At 39.5% G+C, this 24,064-nt stretch overlaps 1 protein-coding gene across 2 annotated transcripts in view; it reads right to left on the bottom strand.

Moving 5' to 3' along the window:
* Nucleotides 1-24,064, bottom strand: part of tanc1b (tetratricopeptide repeat, ankyrin repeat and coiled-coil containing 1b) — a 110,734-nt gene that overhangs the window by 13,503 nt on the left and 73,167 nt on the right. For both annotated transcript variants that reach the window (XM_042426522.1, XM_042426523.1), the window contains exons 8-15: nucleotides 21,055-21,177; nucleotides 18,421-18,702; nucleotides 18,152-18,306; nucleotides 8,578-8,809; nucleotides 7,748-7,914; nucleotides 4,658-5,265; nucleotides 2,690-2,798; nucleotides 2,313-2,435 (exon numbers count right to left, since the gene is read on the bottom strand). In XM_042426522.1, the coding sequence (XP_042282456.1) occupies nucleotides 2,313-2,435; nucleotides 2,690-2,798; nucleotides 4,658-5,265; nucleotides 7,748-7,914; nucleotides 8,578-8,809; nucleotides 18,152-18,306; nucleotides 18,421-18,702; nucleotides 21,055-21,177 (1,799 nt within the window). The remainder of the gene's footprint in view (nucleotides 1-2,312; nucleotides 2,436-2,689; nucleotides 2,799-4,657; nucleotides 5,266-7,747; nucleotides 7,915-8,577; nucleotides 8,810-18,151; nucleotides 18,307-18,420; nucleotides 18,703-21,054; nucleotides 21,178-24,064) is intronic.

Below are 24,064 nucleotides of genomic sequence, written 5' to 3'. Positions count from 1 at the left end.
CCTGCTGTCACAGAAGATAGAACAAGGTCATTCTGTGAATATCTCTCTGAGTGATGTTATACTTGCGCACAATAACTCACAAATACACAATGAGGATGACAACAAGTGATGGAACCCCACTGAAACACTAATGACAAAGAAAAATGTAGGATAATTTTGCTTCAAGTCAGAATACATAATTCAGACATAATGGCCTTTCCTGAAGAGGCAAATGATTGTCTCCCCTCATACCGAACCAGAAGGTAGTACACAAGTAGTTGTCTAAATCTGAAATAATGTTGGTGTAAGAAGTTCTCCTACTAACATGAACATGGACTTGTGTTTGTCAAATTACTGTCGGGAAACTGAAATAGGTCATTACTAAGAAGGATAGTATCTTCTCTGTGTGGAGCTCCAGAAGTAACAAATCATTACAAGACTATCTGTTGCCTCAAAAATGTAACTGAATATCTACATAAATAATGCAGCCAGTTAAAAAATTTGTATTTAAGTATTTATCTGAAGTATTTGTCTTCCATTTTCCTTCCTCGTTCATCTTGTACTGGTCTTGTAACTCCACACATTACTATTCTGAAACACATCAGTTATCTACTTCCCTATTTCCCTTTTCTCACATTTTTAATTTCCTTTGTTCCTTATAAGATAATGCCAGAGCGATATCTGATACATAATTGGCTAATCAGAGTGTGTAACAAGAAACTGATCAGGGCATATTATTCAGCTGCTAAATGTAAATTAGATTACAATAGGCCAAAGATGCAAATCTTTTTCTAGTAACTTGATTAAGCAGTTGGCATCCAATGAAATACACATTCCTGCCACCCTTTGTTATTCTTTTTTTGGGGGGTATTTGTGCCTTTAATTGGTAGTTGACAGTGTAGAGGTAGACAGTGGTATAGTACGCAACAAAAGGTCCCCACTTAGAATCAAAGAGGGGATGTTGCACTTAAAGTTTGGACACACTTTCTCATTCAAGTTGTGTCCAAACTTTTGACTGGTACTGTATGTGACTTAACCATTGGGCTATCATGACCTATTTTTAGCTTCTTTTATCACTTACCACTCTTTTTTTGATTGCTCTGGTCTGTATTCACTATTGACATGAGAGACACACACCCTAAAACAGTCAGTGTCCTCTAAATACTCAAACATCCTCTTCTCATCATATACGGTAAGCAACCACGGAAATGGGAAATACAAGAATATAAATGTAGGAAATAAAAAAAAGTGCTGTGATGGAAATTGGAGATGAGTGGAAAATTGAAAATGTGGGGAAAGTGGAAAATGTAAAAAAAATGTGCATTATTGTGAGATGTTATGATAAAATAGGAAATGTGAGAGAAATGGAAAATGAATAGATGTTCTAGGGCTCACATAACAGAAAAAAACAGGACAGTTTGGAGGTGAAGGAGAAAAGTTAAAGCTCTTATAATTTTATAATATATTTAAATTATGTAACTCACTATAATAATTAGAGCCTGTCTGTTAATGGCATTTGCTTTTAGCCTTCCAGACGAGAGATGGTAACAGATTGAGCTAATGGCAAGATATCAAGAAGATCAAGAGTCTAGGACAATGAGCATATTTAGCTGCTTCTCATTGTGGTTTTCATTGTGTATCAGTGCTGAGCTCACACTCATCTGACACTGATGAGGGCCTGAAAACATTTTGTCTTCTGTAACTAGAGTGACTCCTTTTCATTGAGTGTGACCCTCCTCTGTCATCATCAGCTCACGCTCATCCCCGTAAGTACACAAAAGGAACAGAGCGCGACATTGACGATAATTCGCAAATTGCTAACTGTGAAATTACAAAAACATTCAGGGAGGACGTTTGAGGACCTCAGATGTCACTAATTAAACATCCTATACTATTCAGCATGAAGGGTAATTCAAGAATTTGAGGAAAATATGATTTCTACTATAAAGTGCAGAGGATGTTGCTATGTCTTTGTTGCAGGTCCCCTCCAAATATGTTTTAAGGTATACAAAAATACTCTGCATAACAATTTGTATCCAATATTGTTTTTCCACAAAAAAGTACAATTGCCTTGTTAAAATCCTTAAAATGACATCTCTCCTCATTGAGAAATCAAGAATCTATGAATCTATGCGAATATTTTTCATTTCAAAAGTTTAACTGCTGGATACAAGTCTTCACAACAATCAAAAAACCTGAGATGTATTTACCATCGAATTTGAAAAGCTAAGACCAGCAAATATTTAGTTTGTCAAAGTTCACTTCCATTCCATCATTTGTTTGGTACATTGTTTCTGGTACAAGTGACACACAAGAGCTGGAGAAGGTCTCACCTTGACGTTGGGTGTGTAGAGGTTCCTCAGAGAGGCCAACGCTGCAGAAAGGCCGTCAGCACTGCAGCTGATCCACAAAGCTTGCAGCACGCTGGATGACACACCTGTTTTCTTACTCAGGCCCTGCCACACACACACACACACACACACACACACACACACACACACACACACACACACACACACACAACAATGCATACATGAATGCACAAAGACACAAACACACATACATAACATCAATGAGCTGTCAGTGCCTCTCTTCACATCCCATGGCTTATCCTCTGGTCAACCATAAACAGAGAATGAATACCAGGAAATTCCTAGAAGGGATGGATTTCAACCACACATGAAATATGTAGCTTGTTTCATAGCTCTACCTTGAAGATGTGTGCTTTGAGAATGTGATGTCCCAGCTCCATGGTCTGCTGCCGATTCAGTTTCCCCTCTTGACGAGACAGCATGAAAGCCATAAGAGCATGGCCGGTCCTGGGTGTAGAAACAACAGAGATGTCAATCAGCAGTATAACAATGAAATGATAACAGGAAAGTAGGAAATGTAAGTTTTTGTTCTTTGTTGTGTTTATGTTTATCAAGGTGTCATGGCCTCAACATAAACTTTTGATGGTATTTCTTTGCCTTACATAAACTGACCCACCTAATGAACTGCAGTGCTCTCCTACCTCACTAAGCATGAAAGTATTTTTTCATTCTGTGCATGAAGAGAGCACCTTGGCAGTGTCATGGCGAACTATTTCACTCAGTACTGCTCTGAATAACCTAAAAAAATCCAGGCAATGCTCTACTGAAGGAAAGGGAGGAGTGTAAAATCCCTGGATTCTCCTTTCCTTCTTCACTCAGAAATTCCTGCATTAATTAATACAGAACTTCATTAAAAGGACATGCATGATTGCAGATCACTTTGATCAGGTTAGAATTCCCTCTATTCGTGGCCAAGCACAAACAGAGAGGCAGTGCAGCTGCTTTTTATCTTCATGTGCATTCCCTGTGCCAGACTATGAGCCTTTTGTTTTTTAATGACAGAGTTGGAAGGCTATGAATGAGTAGAATACGATATACGGTAGAATATGATGGCTCTGGTCCACTTAAAGACACTACTGTGTGAGCAGAGGTGATACCGAGGCGCAACAGGGAGGAAAAATGAAAGCCAGGCTGACATCATCCAATTTATTAAATGTGAATGACTGAAGTCTCTAATGTGGGGTGAGAGGGCTCCAGAATTACAATTAGGTAGCAGTACTAAAGCAGATAAGCCTGTCCCACAGGGCAAGCAGGGCATGGCAGGAAACAATGATAAATTTCTGCAGACTGTCCATGTAAATTCATTTTAACTTACAAGTAAGTGGAATACACAGTAGATTTACATGACTGCAAAAAATATGTAAAATTATTAGGCCACCATTTTCCTAACTAATAAAGGCATTCATAGTTTTCAAAACAATTTGTGTTGTAATTTTTTTTCCTGAGGACTGATTCATAGGTTTTTCTATTTTTATATATATATATATGTTTTCAGTTAACAGAGACACACTGGTAGGAATACATACTAATTGTGATTTTAGCACAATGAATATATATTTTCCATACACTTCTGATATCCAGCTGTTTCAAATAAGGGTGGCACCTATTGTTAGCTACTAACAGCCAGATATCCAGACTAAAGGAGAGATATTACTTGTTAGCGTTTGATTTTCAATGGAAGTTCTTTCATGTGCTTGCAGCAGAGATCTCTCTATGTCAGAAGTGTCCTTGTGAATTCTAGATTGCCGGTAACAAAATAAAAAGCTATAATACAGTATATTAGCAACTGAATTATAAATGATAGGTATTTATGATTACAATAAATACCTGGACCAATTTCCTCCATGACTCAGAGACGAGTCTGCTGCACTTATTGATTGTGACATTCTACTTACTTTCTATACAAATTCCTTTATGTCAGTTTATTTTTTAGGCAAAACGACGACCGTGATTCACATACTATTAATAACTACAGAACTACACTGACAAGTGAAAACTTCATGGACAAACATGATTATTTCTCAAACTTAAAGAGTGCTGTCTGCTGTGCTCATTTTGTACTCAAAGGACTTAATTTCAAGCAGCAATTACTGTGAGAACATTTTGATTAATTTGCCTACCGCCATGTCATTATCATCATGGCTTAATTTTTACTTTTCTGACGGATTGTTTGAGGTCTACTTGTGATATATTACAAGAATATTTTCTAGATGCACTACAGACTTGTCCTGCCTGCAACAGGAGCACACATTCCTAAAGGGACAGCTGCTGAGTTTCTGCATTTGTTTACATAGCAAAGGACTGACCTGGGGTCACAGAGGAAGTCGGTACTCTCTCCATCAGCTCTCCAAACAAGCCACTCTCTGAAAGAGGGGTGGCAAAACATGCGTGTCTTGTCCCGTCGTTTGATGAGGAAGCATGAGAGCAACTCCATGCGTTGTTGGAAGTCCTCCCATGGCAGCTCCCCTTGGATGAAGCCGGCGTTGATGGCCTGGAACAGCTGTTCGTCAGTCATGGGGTGCAGTGAGGCGAGCGCCACATTGAGGATGGGCAATGAGCGCTCGAAGGCTGAATTGGTCATGAACTTCATGTTGCACTGTAACTGGTAGAGCTCAGCCAGCGAGACGGGCACGACTTTGTAGCTGGCACTCTTGATCACCAGGTGGCCTCTCTCAAATAGATCAAGGGTGAGTTTGAGATATAGGTAGGAGCCTTGGCTGCGTGAGATCAGGTGGCTACTGAGCTTTCCGACTGTGATAGGGTCAGCCTTACCATTGAGGCTAATGTTGTTCATGATATCCTTGCTGCCATTGATGCGGTACTGGATATAGGCATTGAGGTCATTGCTTATCTCTTTGTTGTCAGTAAAGTCATCCAGAGAGATCTTGGAGAAGGGCAGAAGGCTGGTGATCTCCTATGGAACAAATGAGGTAAAGATATTATGAGTCTGACATAAAATAAGTTATATATGAGGAGCTATTCTGCTCCGTTTTCTCAAATTAGCCCATATTACTGAGAAAATTACCAACTGAAACTCAATACGTGAATAACAATAAGCTATTTTTTTTGTTATTTTCTACAATTAAACTGTATTATTTTGGATTCTTCACATCCTAAGGCCTGCTGTGTAAAAATTCTGTTTCTTTGTGTTTTCTATCAGCGGAGTGTCTTTGAGCAGTAGGGGAGAAAACATACTGTGCTATCAGGCCAAAGCAGACACTTGTTACTGTTGGAAATGTGGCTATGAGGAAAACAGGACTAGGAAACTGAGTATTAAGAGGCAGGGGATGGATGAGATGTTGGGGGGTGCAATAGGAGCACCTCCACTAGCCAAGCAGAGGTCTGAGCCAGAGCTCACATTTCAATCTATGTCCTGGGGGTTGGAGAAATCAATGCACCTTAATCCTCCAATCCTCTGCTAGAGAAACATTGCCTCAGTGAGATAACACTTCTCTCTTCCTCATCATGACAAGGGACAGCAGACATCCATACACAAACACACACACAAACACATGCATGCATGCACAGACTCACTGAAACGTACCGATCATAATCCATAAGATGACTGAAGTGCTAGCAACACCTCACAGATACACCAGATATTAGTCTAGCAAGCAAAGGCCAATATCCTGAACCCTTTCTCCCTGGTGGGATCATATTTGTCTGCTCAAAGTGCAAAACAATAATATGACACTTTTATATCACTTCTCTGCACAGATATATGTGTGTGAACCGAGTGATATCATGTTTTCCAATACAGAAAGAGTATTATCTGGCCTCTCCAATGCTTTATGAATGATTCTTTTTTTTTTTATCTATGCCTTGAGTAACTCAGATACAGTGACATGCAAAACTGAGGAACTAGTTCAGAGGTTGTGACGCAAAGTCCCTCCAATTAAAAAACTGCTTCACTCTGTCAATCAGACACCACCTACATTCCTTCCATGGAAATGTTTTAAGCATTGTGTGCAGTCAACTGGGTCATCCAATAATAATTTTTCCACATCATAAACTGATGCTGACGGATTAATAGAAGTGAATACAAAATGTTGGTGTTACAATGTATTGAATTAGCACGTCCAGAGAACTTTGCCATAAACCAAATTTTAATTCTGGGTCACAGTTGCAGAATGAACGCAAATGGGCTGAACGTGGATTGTAGTGCAGAGCCGAAGCCTGACTTCTGCCTGAGCATTAATAACCTGTGTTCTGAATGTCAATCAGTCAGCCATCATATCATTATCCCAGACTCAGTGATTCATCTCAGGGAAAAAAAAAAAAAAAAAAAAATCGCCTGTCGTGTGGCTCATAAGGCATGTCAAAGCCTCAGCTATCATCACAACACAGGCCCAGCACATCTCTTTAACTGGTCAACCTAGTGTCACTTTCCGTCCGAGCTAGTCAGCTCAAATTGACTGACTTCTCTTCCCTGTCATGTAGTCTTGATTCTCGGGTCACTGATACTTCAACTCCTTCTTGAATGTTCTTGGATATGCTTGACAAAAATGACTCTATAGAGAGTAGAGTATGACAAGGAGGAGTGGCTTAAGGAAACCTTTCAACTTTCACACTTGTCAAAATCTACAGGGTCTGATGTCAGTCAGTGAGAGTATCAAGAAGGGAAGGCAGATACAACTTGAGATGTTATTTTTTTCATTTGGCACTGTTACATTCTACAATGGTACTGAGAGAATTCTAAAAGTAAGCTAACCGTATATCTCCTGTAACATAAGCAGTTTAAGTTGAAATGTTTAATGTGTCTGAATCAGTCAGTCATATTCCAAGAAAATATATTTAAGATAAGACAAGACTCAGCACAGTTTTTCTGGCACACTAGTGGAAATATCTTAACAACTATTGGATGGATTACCATGAAATTTTGTACAGACATTCATGATCCCCATAAGATGACTCCTATTGACTTTGGTGATCGCCTGACTTTTTATCTACCGCCATCAGCAGGTCAAAGTTTTCCCATATACAGAAAAATATCTCAACATTTCCTTGATGGATAGGCACAAATTTTCGTACAGCAAATCAACGTTCCAAGATCATATGTCCCAAGACTTTGGTATCCCCCTGACTTTTTCTCTAGCGTCACCATCACGTTCTCATTTGTGGTGTTGTCCTATGGTCTGAAATGTCTCACCAACTACTGGATGGACTGCCATGATCTTTGGTACACATATTCATGTGTACCAAAGATCCCCTTCATAAGGATTTGTAATAACTTCGGTGATCCCTTAACTTTTCATCTAGCAACATCATCAGGTCAAAACTTAATTCATCTGATACTTTGGTTTATGATCAAATACCTGCATTCCCATCAGCTTCAACTGTACTTTGTATCAAGTGCTAACAGCAAATGTTATGTGAAATAACGAGTTCTTCCTTACCAGCAAGTTGACCCGGACAGTGACCACCAGTTTAAGCCAGGGAGGGAACTTGGCAATGATCTTTGTGATGAAGGAGGCAATGGTGTCTCCATAGTCAGGCTTATGGAACTCAGCTTCGTTCAGTCCGTCTATCAAGATGATGTGATCCTCCTCTGGAATCCTCCGCTCTGGAAACACACACACCAACAGTAACCAACAAAGGTAGGACAATGTGTAGTTAGGGTCTCATAACAGTATTAGCTAAACTAAACTGCCTCCATATTGTGAATGCAGAGATGTGTGTTATGTCACTGCAGTAAATAAACCCGGCTCTGCATCCACTTCCCTCCCCACTGAAATGTCAAGTTACATTTTCTCTGTAAAGAAAACACTTTCAGTGGCAGCTTGTTGAGCTCCTCTGGTAAATCAAGGAGGAAAAAAAAACACTTTCAATGAGTCTGTGTCTTATTTAACATTCCTGTAATGTATGCAAGCTGATGAGTCTCTTCATGAGGTACGTGTAGCAAGTTAAATGAATATTTCAGTTAAATTATATTAATTTGGCAGCCACTTTCTTCCACAGTGACATACATATAAATTGGGCACAATTTGGAGCTCAGTGTCTTGCTTAAGGACACCATGAAGAGCGTCAACACATTCATAACAAGTAGAAAGAAGTGTGAGAAAGGTATGAAAGAAGACAGTGCAGAGGAGTATGTGAGACATGCAGGGTTCAAAGTTGCCCTCTCTTGGTTGGATTATCAAATCTTATCAATTGAGGCATATATATCCTATCTTGTGAACTAGCCAAACATTACATTAGATCAAAACATTAAATATCAGTGTTTTACCTTTACGAAGGTTGGCAAGTGGCTCAAGGACCCCCCTCCGGAAAGCTGCCATTGGGTCCTGGACACAGGAGCGCAGACTGAGCATGCTCTGGAGGTGGGGCTCTTTCAGCAACAGCTCCCGGTACGCACTGAGTTGGTGTGCTCTGCACAGCAGGGCAGCGATACTATGCACAAACTCTGGTACCAAGCAAGTGTATGTGTTATCTGCCTGGCAGTAATGATATGCCACAACCTGAAACACAAAGAGGAAGGAGAAAATCGGATGAGTTTTTTTAAGACTTAAGTAAACTTAAAAACAGGTTAGAGTTATAAATTAAGAGTGAAAATTAGTTTTGGCTTTATCAATGAAGGAACGCAGGTTGGGAACTTGTGAATACACTGATCAGTGTCTGATACCTTTTGATAGTCATAGCTTTCATTAACCCACATATCTTCTCTATCTGAGCTGAGAGCATGATTTGATCCAGTACAATCTCAACAGAAAGGAAGATGAAGTAACTGAGCAGCACCTGACCACCTCAGATAAACGCCAATATAAAAAGGAGCCAGTGGATCCCTGGTGAAGTTCTAAAAGTTGTATCTGAGCAAGTTGCGGTAGTGTTCATGGATGCCTGATTTAGAAGGAGAAAGGAGGGACAGGAAGAAGGAAGAGAGATGCCCTTGGGATGTATGCCTGCTCTAATTACAGTCCAACCTGGAGGAGCTGACATACTTTCAGGGGCAGCAGCAGGTGACCTGCTCCTCTGTTGGCTCCACCTCTGGTCTAGGAATGGCAATGTCGGTCTGTCGGTCAGTCAGTCAACCATTACACGTGCTTAACATCAGCGTGTTAGCATTGTTATTGGGAGCATGTTCACATGCTGACATTAGCATTTAGCTTCACTAATATGGCTGCAGAGTGTGTACTGTGCATTAAAATTTTTTGGACCCAACTGTAAACATCGGTAACATCTGAAAGTATATTTATATTTGCTTCATTTGTAAGGAAGGAAATATAAACCACCTAGACTAATAAATCCACCATAAGCTGTAACACAATGAGGCCCCACCACTATACAGAAAATTTATTTCTGTTGAGACAGCACAGAAGCCTTTGTCTAAAGTGGGTTATTGTTAGGCTGTTGAATCATGGCAGTCACATGGATGTACAGTACTGTGCAAAAGTTTTAGGCACTTTAGATGTTTAGATTCTTATCCATGCTGCAGTATCATGCAGGTGTCTGATTAGTCCCAAATTTATTCTGCAGCATGACAATGACTTGTTGTGGAAATTTTTGCATTGCTCACTCAAGAACAAACAAAGACACAAGAGCATTAAACATTACTACTTGTTGAAGCAGCTGTAAACACTGTACAATCCATTACACATTCAGTAACAATTATACAAAAGTCCAAATACAAAAACACAAACCAAAATACAGTTATCTTGTATTTTTGGAGAGAAAGCATGTTGTTCAGCCAGCCCTTTCTCTAAAGATTGTGAATACAAACCAGACAACTTTATACCTCTTCAAAAGCAAATTTAAAAACAGTCAGGTCCCGAAATGGACACTTCCACAAACTGTTACACCTTCTTATAAACAAGTATGGTCATACGATGATCTCACAGAGACCTAATGGTCAGTCAATAACTTCAAACAAGGACATCCTTAAAATTTAGCTGGTCTAGGTCGTCCTGATCCACACCGTTTCTAAGACATCAGGCTTAAAGCAAAGATATCTCTAGCTAACCCCAGAGGTCAGTAAACAACCCTCAGATAGAAACAAGTTCAAGAGTTCAATTAGCCGAGGAGTAGGATTTCTTATACCACAGTGTCACAGTGACATTACTATCACATCACATTGACTTGAAAACAAACACTGACCCCTTAGTTTGAAAACATTTGTAACATATATAATATATACATGAAAAACATCAAATGATAACTTTAAATAACTATTTAAATCTCTCTCACAGACCTCAAACATACAGCTAGAGTCATAAACAACTATCTTCAGCGACAAGAAGAACAAAGAGTGCTGCAACAGATGGTCTGCCCCCCACAGAGCCTTGATCTCAACATCATGGAGTCAGTCTGTGATTACATGAGGAGACAGAAGCAACTGAGGCGTCTTGAAGTCACAGAACAACTGAAACAAGTTCTCCAAGAAGTTTGGAACAACCAACCTGCCAAATACCTTGAAAAACTGTGTGCAGGTGTACTGAGGGGAGTTGCTGCTGTTTTAAAGGCAAAGTGTGCTCAGACCAAATATTGACTTCATTTAGGTTTCTTCTGTTTACTGAACTTCGTATGAAGTTAATTGATAAATAAAAAAAATTTATAACAATATTTTTGTAAGCACCCTCACTTTACTTTTAGAGCCTAAAACCTTTGCACAGTACTGTATATTGTATAGCACTGTCTTGATTTACTACATGACAGGAGCACATTCTGGCCTGGGAAGCTTTAGGAAACAACCGATTCTTCTTGTGCCAGTCTTATATTCAGCTACTGTATATATATGTGCTGTACATCTGTCAACTACCATGGCGGGTTTGGCTTGTGGCAACAGTGCTCAAAGAAAAAAAAACAACTAAGGTGCTAGTCAGTTGGAAAAGTAAGTAACTCAGCTTTTTAACTGAATGTTAAGAGGCACCAGTCAAGGTAGAAAGCGATCCATTTCTAGAAGAACAACAGCCTGGGACTGCCTTTAAAATTTATAGAATTAAACTAAATTAAAATTAATCATGAAGAAGGGACATGAAAAGTGAGAGAAAAAGGTAATAAAATTGAAAAGGCACAGCAACTGATTAATTGATCTTTTAGAAAGATATTAAATATGTTTGTATTGTCTGACATTTTTAAGCCATAATTTCACAAAGGCAATTATTCCTTTGTCTGGATTGTTTGAGTTATGCGCAATTAAGAGGGCTGTGATGTGATGGTTTACCTTCTGGCAGGTTCCTATTTTTTCAAGTCTGTCTTAAAGCTATACTAACACACCCACGTGTACACTGAAACACATGGCCCATTAAAGCATCTGGTACTGACAGTCAATAACTGTGTAGAATAACTTGTATTTTATACATAATGATGATAGCCTTACAGGTGGTGCAGGTATTTTATTATTCTTGCTCAGCTGATAGATATGATTTGAGTTTAAGTTTCAATCCTGCATTTTGCAGACAAACAAAAAATCATGAACTGACCTCAAGCTTTCTAACACATTTCCGATCCGATAATCTGAAGTTAATATGAGGGTTCAGAATCAGAATCAGATATATTCACAGAGTATGTTAACACACACAAGGAACACAATACACAAGCAATATACAGATTATATAAAAGATGAACAATATACATAAAGTGCAAGTGTGTGTGGCATTGCAAACAACATTAATGTGCATCATGTATGGGGATGAAATTGTGATATATGAGTATTTGTATAATGCAGTATTTGTAGATGTGAAGCAGGGTGTAATAACTATCCGAAGAACTCAAGAATCTGAAGAACTAGCTATGACATAGCAGATGATACTGGTCAGCTATTTATAAGGGTGACGGTATGAGGAAAGAAACTGCTCTTGTGTCTGGTAGTTTTGGTATACAGGGTTCTATAGCGCCTGCCGGGGGGGAGATGAAAAAGGTTTTGTCCTGAGAGTGAGGAATCTGTAAAGATTTTCCCTGCCCGTATCCTGGTTCTTGAAGAGTAAAAGTTCTGGAGGGTTGGCAGGGGAGCACCAATGGTTTTTCTGCTGTCCTTACTGTTCGCTGCAGTCTGTTCCCATCCTATTTTGTGGCTGCTCCAAACCAGACCATGATGGATGTGCACAGGACGGATTCAATGACTGTGGTGTAGAATTGGCTCAACAGCTCCTGTGGCAGACCATACTTCCTCAGTTGCTGATAAAGTACATCCTTGATATTGGTCTCCCACAAATGGTAGTTCCAAGAAACCTGAAGGTCTCCACGATCCGTCCGTCACAACGCAACAACACCTACCTGGACCGACAATAAATAAACGTTCCTTAATGGAAAGAAATCCAAAGCCTGACACCAGATATCCACGCTCGGTGACTACCTTGATGAGGAAAATCTGGACGTCAGGATAGCTGAGGAGCTTGAATGATCTTCACAAGGAAGAAAGCAAAAATGCTGTGTGGGGCGCCATGGGTGTTAATAAAGGGGGGACAGGCTGGCCCATGCAACTCAAGATGATTGGTCTGTCTGCCAACAGACATGGTGATATTCGAGCTTCCATGATTGGTCACGCCAGAAGACGCTTCTCATAGTGAGATACTAAGCGAAGTTTGAAAGAGAACCGCATTTTAACTTCAGATTAACTTTGGAATACATTTAGTCCCCCATCACTAAAATTTCGAAGTGCATTCAGAAGGGATCTTTTACTAGCTGGTAGGAAGAGGAAGAATGATTAGAGAAAGCAAAAATGTGTCATTGTATATCTGGGCTGTTGTTTTACGACAGACTTGAAACCTTATCCTTTGAAAGAAAGAACACAATATTCCAATCATATGCCCGGGAGAAGACATAGACTACAGAACACTTGTCTCACGGGAAAATTGAAGGCTTTGTTGGAAAGATGCGATAACAAAGCACCAGATGGAAGCTGTAACACTATGTCCAGTAAAAACAGTAAATTAAAAAATAAAACCTGCTGGTTTTAACTCAATAACTCTGGATCAGTACCTGACAAAGAAACTGCCGTGATAGTTAGTGCATACAATAATATCTTACATTACATTACACATGGTGATGCAATATTCTACAGTGAACCTCTAGCACTTTATCAACTGGCAAAACAATGCCTAAAAATGTGCCTCTGTCATTTGAGTAGGATGAACCATAAAATGCTATGGCCTCAGTGCCCCTGTTATAAGATCATTTCCAAATGGGTAATTAAAAAGACCAGACAGATTTTGACAGAAGCTGCTCAGTGATGCATCAGTATTCACACATCACAGGAACAGAGCCCCTGTCAGAGCGCCTGTTGGAAACACTTTACACAATAATTGGCTTGAGGGATAGTGCTTGGGTTTCATAGACATTTAGATGTGCCTCGGTGGTATGAAGTCAGCTGTCTAGTGCATGAACCTTAGCATTCCTAGTGGCAGAGGCTAACTGTGCAGTTGTTATTTCATGCATGCACCATTTCACTACTACGAAGGGATCAGTGACAGGTCAAGAGTGTTAAACCTTGAAGGTGTGTCACAGGGACGCCAGGAGGTAATCAGTAACATTAAAATACAAAGGAGGATCATAAAAGAGTTCCGCAAAACAGCCTCATTATAAAGCTGTGTCACCCATCAAAAGAGGTAACAACCTGCTATCATGAAGCTATACAAATCAAGATTTTACCGTTGAACTCACAAGATGGACCTTGGAGAATAATGTATTTCTCTTTCAGGAACAGCTGTACAGACAGTCGCCGGGCACAGCCATGGGCCTGACCTTTGCACCCTCCTATGCCAACCTTTTTCTAAGAGTGTGGGAGGAGAAATTCATTTGGAGCTCATCCAACCTCTACTTGAACAAAATAAAATGGTTTGAATGCTACATAGATGATCTAATGTTCTTTATGCAATGTGAAGGACATGTAGTACTTGAATTTCATACATTTTTGGACAACACCAATAAGAGCCTAAAACTATCTTTGGAAGACGTGTATGTGACGCAGAGAAAGAGGCTAGAGACATGGTGAACCGCTTCACTGAATCAGGATACAAAAGAAATATATTGGATAAATTCCTTCAAAGAGCCAAGTCCTTGAATAGAAAACAGTTAGTCCAAACCAAAAAGGAACCACACCAGTCTTAAAAAACATATTTTGTGATGCAATACAGTAAACAAGCATCTCAAATAAGAAACATCATCAAATGCAATTGCTGCATTTTTCAGAGAGATGTATTTCTCCAAACATGGTTCACAGAACCACCTGTGTTCTCATTCAGACGGGCACCGACCCTGAGAGAAAAGGTGGTACAGAGCTATCATCCCCCTCCCACACGAACAACCTGGCTACAAATGCCCCGTAGAACTTTTAAATGTGGGAATTGCAATCACTGTGATAACGTCCTGAAAACGAATCATTTTCAAGATGGGAGTTCATCTTGCACATATCAAATGAGACACTTTGGCTATTGCAAAACCACATGGTGTTAATAAACTGGAGTGCCCCTGTGGCTGTTTCTATGGAAAAAAAAAAAAAAAAAGAAAACTAAAAGGCCAAGTTACAGAACATAAAAATGCCATCCGCACAAAGAATGTTTATTATGCTATGGCATCACATTATGTGCAAACGGGACATGGAAACCCAAATACACTGAAAGTCATGGTGTTAGAAGTTGTTGAAAAGGACATTAGAGGAAGCGACTGCCTAAAAAGACAACTCCAACGCAAGACCTTTTGGATTGTACAACTAAAAGCAACAAGATACCCCGGTCTCAATGATGAGATAGACTTTTCTCCTTTTCTGTGAAATATAACTTCAGGAATAATGAAAGATTGTGTTTTAATATATGGAATTACTGATGGTTATGGTGATTTTGTAGTTAATATGTGCTTGTAGTTATGAACAGAAAAATGTATAGATTTATGAATTTATCTGAATGTCTACATATGGAAAGGATTAGGTCATCCATGACTTGGTAGCTGCGTTATATCCATCTTCTTTTTAACATTTCAGGTTCACCCCTTCTCTCCTCTCCTTTCTCTCTCCTTCCCTTTCCTTTCTATTGATAATTGATGTATTACTTCCTTGTTTTTGGCCAATAGCTTGCACACTGAGGGAGAACCATCCTCTTACCCAACTCATTAGTGTAACACAATATACATAGGTATGTAAGCTACTGCTGACAATGACCCTGATGAAGAGCTATGCGAGTCGATGGTCATTTGAAATACATATTGCCATGTAAAATAAAAGCTTTTTAATTTTGCATAAATCCTACAGTGTGCCTTGGACTGTTTCTGAAGGAGATTTGCATTTTATATTTTTTGATTGAGACCGTATTCCACCAATGCAATGAGCCCTTCACAAGATGGAATAAACACAATACACCTAAAAATGTGCTTCTGTCACTTAAGTAAGATATACAACTGAGGATGAACCATAAAATGCTATGGCCTCAGTGCCCCTGTTATAAGACCACTTCCAAATCAGTGATTAAAAAGACCAGACAGAATTTGACAGAAGCTGCTCAGTGATGCATCAGTATTCACACATCACAGGAACAGAGCCCCTGTGAGAGCGCCTGTTGGAAACACTTTACACAATAATAATTGGCTTGAGGGATAGTGCTTGGGTTTCATAGACATTTAGATGTGCCTCGGTGGCATGAAGTCAGCTGTCTAGTGCATGAACCTTAGCATTCCCAGTGGCAGAGGCTAACTGTGCAGTCGTTATCTCATGCATGCACCGTCTCACTACTACGAAGGGATCGGTGACAGGTCAAGAGTGTTAAACCCTGAAGGTGTGTCACAGAGACGCCAAGAGGTAATCAGTAACATTAAAATACAAAGGAGGATCATAAAAGAGTTCCGCAAAACAGCCTCATTATAAAGCTGTGTCACCCATCAAAAGAGCTAACAACCTGCTATCACAAAGCTATTCAAATCGAGTGAATGCTGTTGAAAATCCAAAGTATTCTCTGAAACACAGTGGTGCAACATCTTTGTTGTTAAAGCTGTCAGCGGGCAAAGCAACACCAGAGCAATTAAATGCCTCTGAGAGTTTCAGTCAAGTCTAAATATTTCCAAAATATGCAGCTATTGGATGCTAAGTAGCCAATCAATGCTGAACACTCAGTGGTGCTGTTTTACACACATTTCTGGCACTGGAATCATTCTGTGATGATACAAAAATGTAAGATATTATTGTATGTATTAATTATTGATAATTAGAAAGTAGTTGACAAGACCACACCATCATGACACCAGGCATCCTAAGATGTAGGCCTGATTGTTATACAACCAGACAGATACATGGAGAGCTTGTCTGCCCACTGAACTATTTTGATCATAACCGGAGAAAGCGTTGCTGAATGATGTTACAGCTACTGACATTACTGTCATTGACAAGTAGTCTACAATAAATTATCTGAGTGTTCCTCACTGAAATGCAGAAATGTTGAAACTGTTCACTTGCTGTAACAAACTAAAAGGTCTTTTCAACTTTAACACATTTTTTACAATATATATTTTATTGTGCATGGAAAAATATCCCTTGTTCACTTACTATTGCTATTGCTAATAGATGATATTGACGAACAGTAATTTGTAGGTGTCCGTGTGTTGCCTGGTCCCCTTATAACTGTTTATTACTAAATGTCTACAATGAAATCCTTTGTAGAGTTTGTTTGAAAATAATTGGATGTTGGGCACCCTGGTGGTGTAAGGGTTAAGGTGGCCATGAATCGCAATGTCCCCGAATTTGAGTCCAGCTGGGGACCTTTGTTGCATGTCTTTTCCAATCTCTCTCTCTTCTCATTTTCTGTCATTTCTCTATTGTCGGCTGTCCAATAAAGGCTTAAAATGCCACAAAGGTTCTAAAAAATAAATGCACAAATAATTGGATGCTTCAATGGTCTTGTGTGCACTGAAAATCTTGAAAAGCTATTAGATTATGTAGTGTGTACTGTTTTTTAATGTCTAGCCTATCTAATATATTGCATCTTGAAGTAATGAGAGATAGTGAAAGCTACGGCAGCTAAGATGTAACATCTAAAGGATTTTTTTTTAAAAACAAAGAGACTGTGCTATGAGAAAAAAGTTTGCTATTTAGGACAAATAATCCTCCTTGAAGTTATTCTGACTACGCTGTTAGTGTGTTTCCATGGCAACGTATAGAAAGACCCTTCAGTAGTCTTCACCCAACGCAATGCAAATGGATTCTATCTGTGAGTTAAAAGGGCATGCTAAAGACCTGAATTGAAGTTTTCTACCCTCCCACTTCCTCACAGTCACACTGCAGTACTGAGATGCTGTTAACATTAATATTGAACTTGCTTTTCATGGCTAGGGTTTTTAACTAAGCTCACTGCAGCTCCAAATTAAACAAGCCTGAGATATTTAATGTTTGAAAAGACTGTGGTGGCCCAGTCTTTCATGATCTCAGCAGATTGCCGAAGACCATCCATATTTCATGGGCTGAATATCAAATAAATGACCATAAACAACCGTAAATCATATACAAACACATATAAACATAAATCAACTGAGCAGAGCCGGTTTCAGATTTCGGCAGTGCATCTCATATACATATTAAATCAATTCTGCACAACATCTTTATATCACTGGGAAGGACACACAGCGGGAAATGAAAGAAGAGTAGATATAAACTGTCCAAGAAAGTAGTATAGTATATCAATAAATGTTTACTATAGACAACAGATCCCAATACATGTGTTTAAATTATGACTTATTCATCACAACAGCATCACTCTTCTCTCAGGTTGTGGCTGCCTTACAGAACTGTAAAGGTTCATATCTTTTTATGAGGATGGGTGATCATTTTTAAGAATTTAGGTTTTCTTTGATAATATGATTTTTGTAAATGCGGAGGTCTGAAGTCGCACCTTTGCTGCCAGGCGTTTGACAGCCTCCTCCCTGCGTCGCTGCATCTCGGGGGTCCCTGGGCAGCTGTTGGTCCTCAGTGTATTTGTAGCACTGGAAGGTGGAGTGGGCTGTGGTGGCTGGCTGAGAGGAAGTTCTGAGCTTGGTCCCCCGCCACCTGGAAGAGACAGACACACAATGCTTCACACATACAATATCAGCAAAATCAAGTAATAAAATGACTTGGATTAAAATCTTGCAGCTAATGTAGGTTAATACTGAAACTGATTACTTTTAGGGGAGGCGCTAGGACTGTTGGAGGCGATCTGACGCATGCGACCTCCGTGGCAGCTCAGCGCTACTAGCCGGGAGATAATGGCTGTCTTCCCGTAACCCACGCTGCCCACCACTACGGCACCATGGTTCTCTGTGGACTCGCTGGCCTTCAGGACATCTTCCAGCTGCTGGAAAAGCCAATCTCGGCCCACAAACACAGAATCCATGGTGATGCTGGGCACCTCAAATAACAAGGGCTTGAGCATGATGTCCACAGGTTTGTAGGGAGCAAAACGAGCTGAGGAAAAGGAAAAGGAAATTAAACCAATTAGAATTATAATTGTGTTACTATTTTTCTCACAAACACAAAAATACACCATAGAGATACTGCTTTTTTAGACACAGGCAAATGCTTTTGGAATTAATTCATGCTTTCTGCAAGAAACTACAATTTTTTAACATCAACTTCAATCTCTGAGTGATGTAGCATGGACACATCTTTGCAATGAAAGCGCAACATTTGCCCTTCCTCCAGGGTGTTTTGAATACTGGCAACCTCAAGTTGATGCTGAGTTCTACTTCAACCTTAGTTCACCCCAAAAACAATTTCATTTCTCATCTTTTACAGACAACCTTTTTTATTTTTCAAAAATTGTTTGAACAACTTTATTCTTTCATTTTTTTTCACATAAATAAAAAAAAAACTTTGTATTGTAGTTTTAAAAGATTGTATCTTTTCATTATTTGCTTTGATACATGTTAATTTACCTGGAAACACAATGCAAAAGGACTTGAAAGAGGACTTTCTATCCGGTCTACTTCAGCACTAATTAGATCTCAGAGCACATGTTCACTCAGGAGTCCTTTAGAGTACCACAACTACTAATACAACTGCTTAGGCTGCTTTTACAATAATTGCTGCTACTACAGTTGATAGTTTACTTCTATTGTTATGCTAATTAAAATGATATATCTGCCCTTTTTTCTAAAACAACCATTTTTGAAAGCTTTTGCTGTTCAGCAGCCAGATCTATAAGTCTTAATATTTACCACATGCCAGTAACTAACATCACCATAATGGATTACTTATTGTAAACAAATTTCTATCTCTGCAAGTTATTTTCACACTGTACTGAAATGTATAGAAAATAATGGCCACCTGGAAAGAACAAAAACAATAATGCTGCTTTAGAAAAACGGTTGGCAAGAATCTTAAGTATACATCTCAGTTAATGAGCTAAAACATGCAACTAGAACATTTGGTGGCTTGAAACAGCAGGATTTCATATGCATTTTGTAATACATTAAATTGACAAAAATTTCACACTGAAGCAAAGATTTAGCCTTTTGTAGTATTTGTAATTGAATCTTATTATAATACAGTATGACTACGTGTTAGCTTTGTTATTAATGGAGCCCAACGCACAACCACTTGGAATGTAATTGTTTTCCCCCACCTTAATTACTGTAAATGGGCTCCAAATTAGCATCATATGGCTAATGCCATAAATACACATAAGGTGACGTACAAGTGTACCTTTTTTAAGATAATGACAGTATTTTGTGATTTTATCCAAAAAGGAAGGAAACATTTATGACAAAGTGGTGGTGCCTCTTTCACGCATTTCCACCTCTACTATAGGAAAAACAAACCATAGCAAATTTCTCACTCACATCTAGAACAGTTAAAAATTGTAATATTAAGTGTAATACTAATATCTGCAGTCCTTGGCAGGAATGGAGGCATAAAACTAAATACAGTATCTGCAAACGTACAGTGTTCTGTTTGAACAGACATGGACGATCCCTCAGTACTGATGTTCTGCCCACAGGGATATAAAATTAAACCACTGACATGATGCTTCTATGTTAACTTCATGTTTAAGGAGGTGTGGAAGAGAAAGAAGAGGTTTTCAAAAGAGGGTTAAATAGTTTGAGTGTCTAATGATGTCATATTAAATTATTCATGCTCTCATCAAATATTCACTTTGTGGGATTTCTCTCAGTGAGACTGAGGATTCAAAACATATAACATAGATAAAGCTGAGCGACCCAAGTAGTCCGTACATGATTCTATCTGCTTTTTGATAGTATAGCATTAATACTGTTCGGTGTGGTAGCGTTTGATAGTATCTGAACAATTTCGCTTTTGGCTCAGGACTCCAGCAAATTGAATTTGAAATGAAACAATGACTATGAAGTGCACACTTTTAGCTTTATTTTGAGGGTGTTCATCTACCTTGGATTACCTGTGTATGGACTGTTGACCTTTTTATAAATACCTACCAAATGGTTTAAGACCTACAATTCCCAACACTATTAACCCAATACAGATGTGAAAACCCCTGACACCCTTAACACCACTATTAAAATACTTACAGACTGCACTTTATATTGAGCTGTACACTCCAAAGTCAATTGTTAATCCTTACCATTTTACAATCTGCTGACTACAAGAGACAAATATGAGAACACTGGCATGACTAACACTTTGACAGGCTGAGAAAAGAGAGAAATTCATGTCTAAACTGCCACAAAAGTGAATTGGCAGATACATTTATGAGCAGTGGATGAGTTTGCAAGTGTTTTTTTCCATTTTGCCTCATCTGCCTTGTGTGCAACTATGGCAATAAAAGCATACTGCAGTCACCTTTAGAGTCCTGAGGTGGCCTTCCTCCTGTATTATGCCAGGGTAGGCGAATGGATGTCCGCAGGGGGGTGTTGCGCTGTTCATCAAGAAAGCTCAGGTCTTCAAGCTTTGTGGAACTGGTCGCTGTAGACAAAGACACACAAAAGAAGAAAAAAAAAGAGCAATTGAAGCAGACAATTCGGTGAATTTTGAGTGTATCTGTCACAACAACCGTGAAGAGCAAGAAAGAAATCACACACAAGAGTAAAGTTTTGTAGCACATTCACAGTCTCTGAGAAAAAACGAGTTGAGAAGAGGCAAACCGGTGTGCTCCGACATTTGTAGTTTGCTTGAGGCTGTGTGTGCAAAAGCCTGTATACTGTAACAGAAAAAATAGCAATATCCCCAAGTCAAGACAGAAATGTTCCTTTTTCTCTGATTTGACTTGACAGCTACACACAATACAGCAGCGAGGGGTCTGTCCCCACAAACACCCCCTCTGGGCAACAGAGAGAGGGAAGATTACCTTTACCTTTCTTAAGAATACAGAGGGAATAACCAATAGAAGAAAGCTGTAGAAATGTTCCACTTTACAGGCTGACTGCTATATTGCTTAAATATACACACAGCAATACAGAAATACAGTATATTGCTCAATCTACACCATAATGCAGAACAGACATCTGTAAATCAAAGCACAATCATTCAAGAACGGGGATTTTAAAGAAAATAAACAATTCTACCAGTGATTGATGAGCCAGTGATTACAGGCTAATACAACTTCTTGTTTAAAGTTTCAGACATGGTCTGTAAACATAGTAAAGATGTGCATTAGTGCGACAAGGTCTCTCTTCCAATTGCTGCTCACTGTTCAACAAAGCTATCACCATGGTGATCCATGCTCTCTGCCCTGTTGAAGAGCAGAATCAAAGCCATCAAGCTTTCCACTTTATCAACCTCAGCTGGGAGAGACTGTCACAAACACTAAACTCTTCTCTTCACTCCCTCTCTCCCCAACTTGCTCTCTGGAATGTCCAACTAATTAAAAACCCGTCTGCTGACAACAGAATAACTGAGGAAGCCGCCATCAATACAACTTTGTTGGTTACTTTTACTGCAGTGGATGGTGCTTTCACAAATAACTATAATGGCCAAATGGACAAAGTCTAACTAACAAAAACAAAGAAAAGATCAGCAAATCTAAGTACATAATCTGAGGTCAGTCAGTGCAGAGCAGCACTTGAGCAAAACTGATCCTAAAGCTAAACTCAACAGCTATTGTACTTACATCCAACAGCAGAGCCAAGAAGGACAGTGGGAATTCTCAAAGCCCTCCCCTTGTTCCCAGCATGGAATATACTTGGACAGGCATACAGGCAAGTAGGCAGGGTGCAGACCCTTAGCTAAATCTCTGGAGAGTGCTCCCAGTGGATGAGCTCACCCAGGGCACAAAAGCGATTCCTCTGCCCCAGTGCTCCCATGCAGGCACACTGGCAGCATTCAGCTGCCGGGTAGAGGGCTTGGCTGCCCCCTCTCTCGCTCTCAGCCAGCCAGTCACAGCATCCACAGCATTAGGCACTCGCTAAATGAATGCAGCCCTTTCCAGAAGAGTGTCACCGTCACTACACACATGCACCACACCTCTGTGTATGTGCTGCATCCGTATGCATACACACACACAATTTGGTAAGCAAGCAGCAGTGAGTGAAAAGGAAGTGAATTAGAAGATAAATAAATGGAAAACCAAGAGATCTAGTCTCCAGTGGCTGATTAGAGTTCGTAATGGGCAGCTACTGTCGTATTAATCAATAATCCTAGCTGGATTCGCTTGAGGGATAAGAGAGAGGCATATGAAAGAGGTAGAAAAAGCAGTAGAATTATAAATGAGGACATAAAAGTATATGACACAGATACTGTGGGTGCAAGGGAGATATGTGAACCAGGAGAGAGGGGGAGGAGAGAGAGATGGACAGAAAATTAACTCTATGCAGATATATAGATTAACTCTATGCAGCAAATTACCACTAGAGCCCAGTACTGATATCAGCGGACTACAAGAAGAGGTCTTTCTTTTATTTTATCTCTTAGAGATTTCCTAAGTGGAGAACGCAAAAGCCACAATGAACCTTATTTATACTCAGCTTGACTTGCTTAAGCAGTTTAAATGAACACACTCCATTTCTCTTTGTGATAACTCATCCTACACCTTAACCATTTTTCCACTTTGTTAAGTCATAGGTTATTCCTTGTTATTCACAATTCTTTCAAGACCAAAGATTCCCATGGGAAGCCTTCATATCCATCCAATCCCACTCTTCAATTCTTTTATCCCCATCAGTCTCCGGATTCCTTTCTATTCTTACACATCTCTACTCATTGATAAAACCAACATATGATACCCCAAAGTCTATGCTTGTGCTGACTTTGAAGCTGTACAAATGTGTCAGGCTGTGTTCTGATGAAAATAAGATTCTTCTTTCCTCAGGCAGGCCTGCCCTTTGAAACCTTCTGTTCTGTGTTTCCCATGACAGAATAGAAAAAAAGGGCTGAGCTCCTCTGCTCCGACCACTCCCCTCCCCTTATCTGCTTTACTTGAGTCCCCTCTCCTCTTTATCAATGGACACAATCAGTAACTGCCCAGTTCCTTTCCTTTTCAAGTTGCAAGGGTTCATTGTGACCACATCGTGTGACAATATATGAGTAAGAGTGAAAGACCGTTTTTCTCTCTGCATTATCCTGATATCAATTTCTTCCAATATTTACCTACGTTTTCTAGATATAAGATATAAGAAGTTGTACGATACCATTTCATGGTGAAACAATACACAATAATAAATCACCACCCAGCTCTATCAGTGATAACTGTGTTTCAGAAGGTGGTGGTGAATTCTCTGTACTAAATACTTAACATCACCTCTAGGTCCTGTCCTTCTCTGACCTATTAAGTCAAAATCCCCTTAGCTTAAGAGGAGTAAGTGCAAAGTGGAATTTAAGTGGCCTGCACGCAAATTTGGCTTGTTATCATGGAAAA

The sequence above is a fragment of the Thunnus maccoyii genome, chromosome 11 (assembly GCF_910596095.1).
Source record: "Thunnus maccoyii chromosome 11, fThuMac1.1, whole genome shotgun sequence".
NCBI lineage: Eukaryota > Metazoa > Chordata > Actinopteri > Scombriformes > Scombridae > Thunnus > Thunnus maccoyii.
Note: the sequence above shows the minus strand (reverse complement) of the source record. Positions and strands in the feature narration are given on the sequence as shown.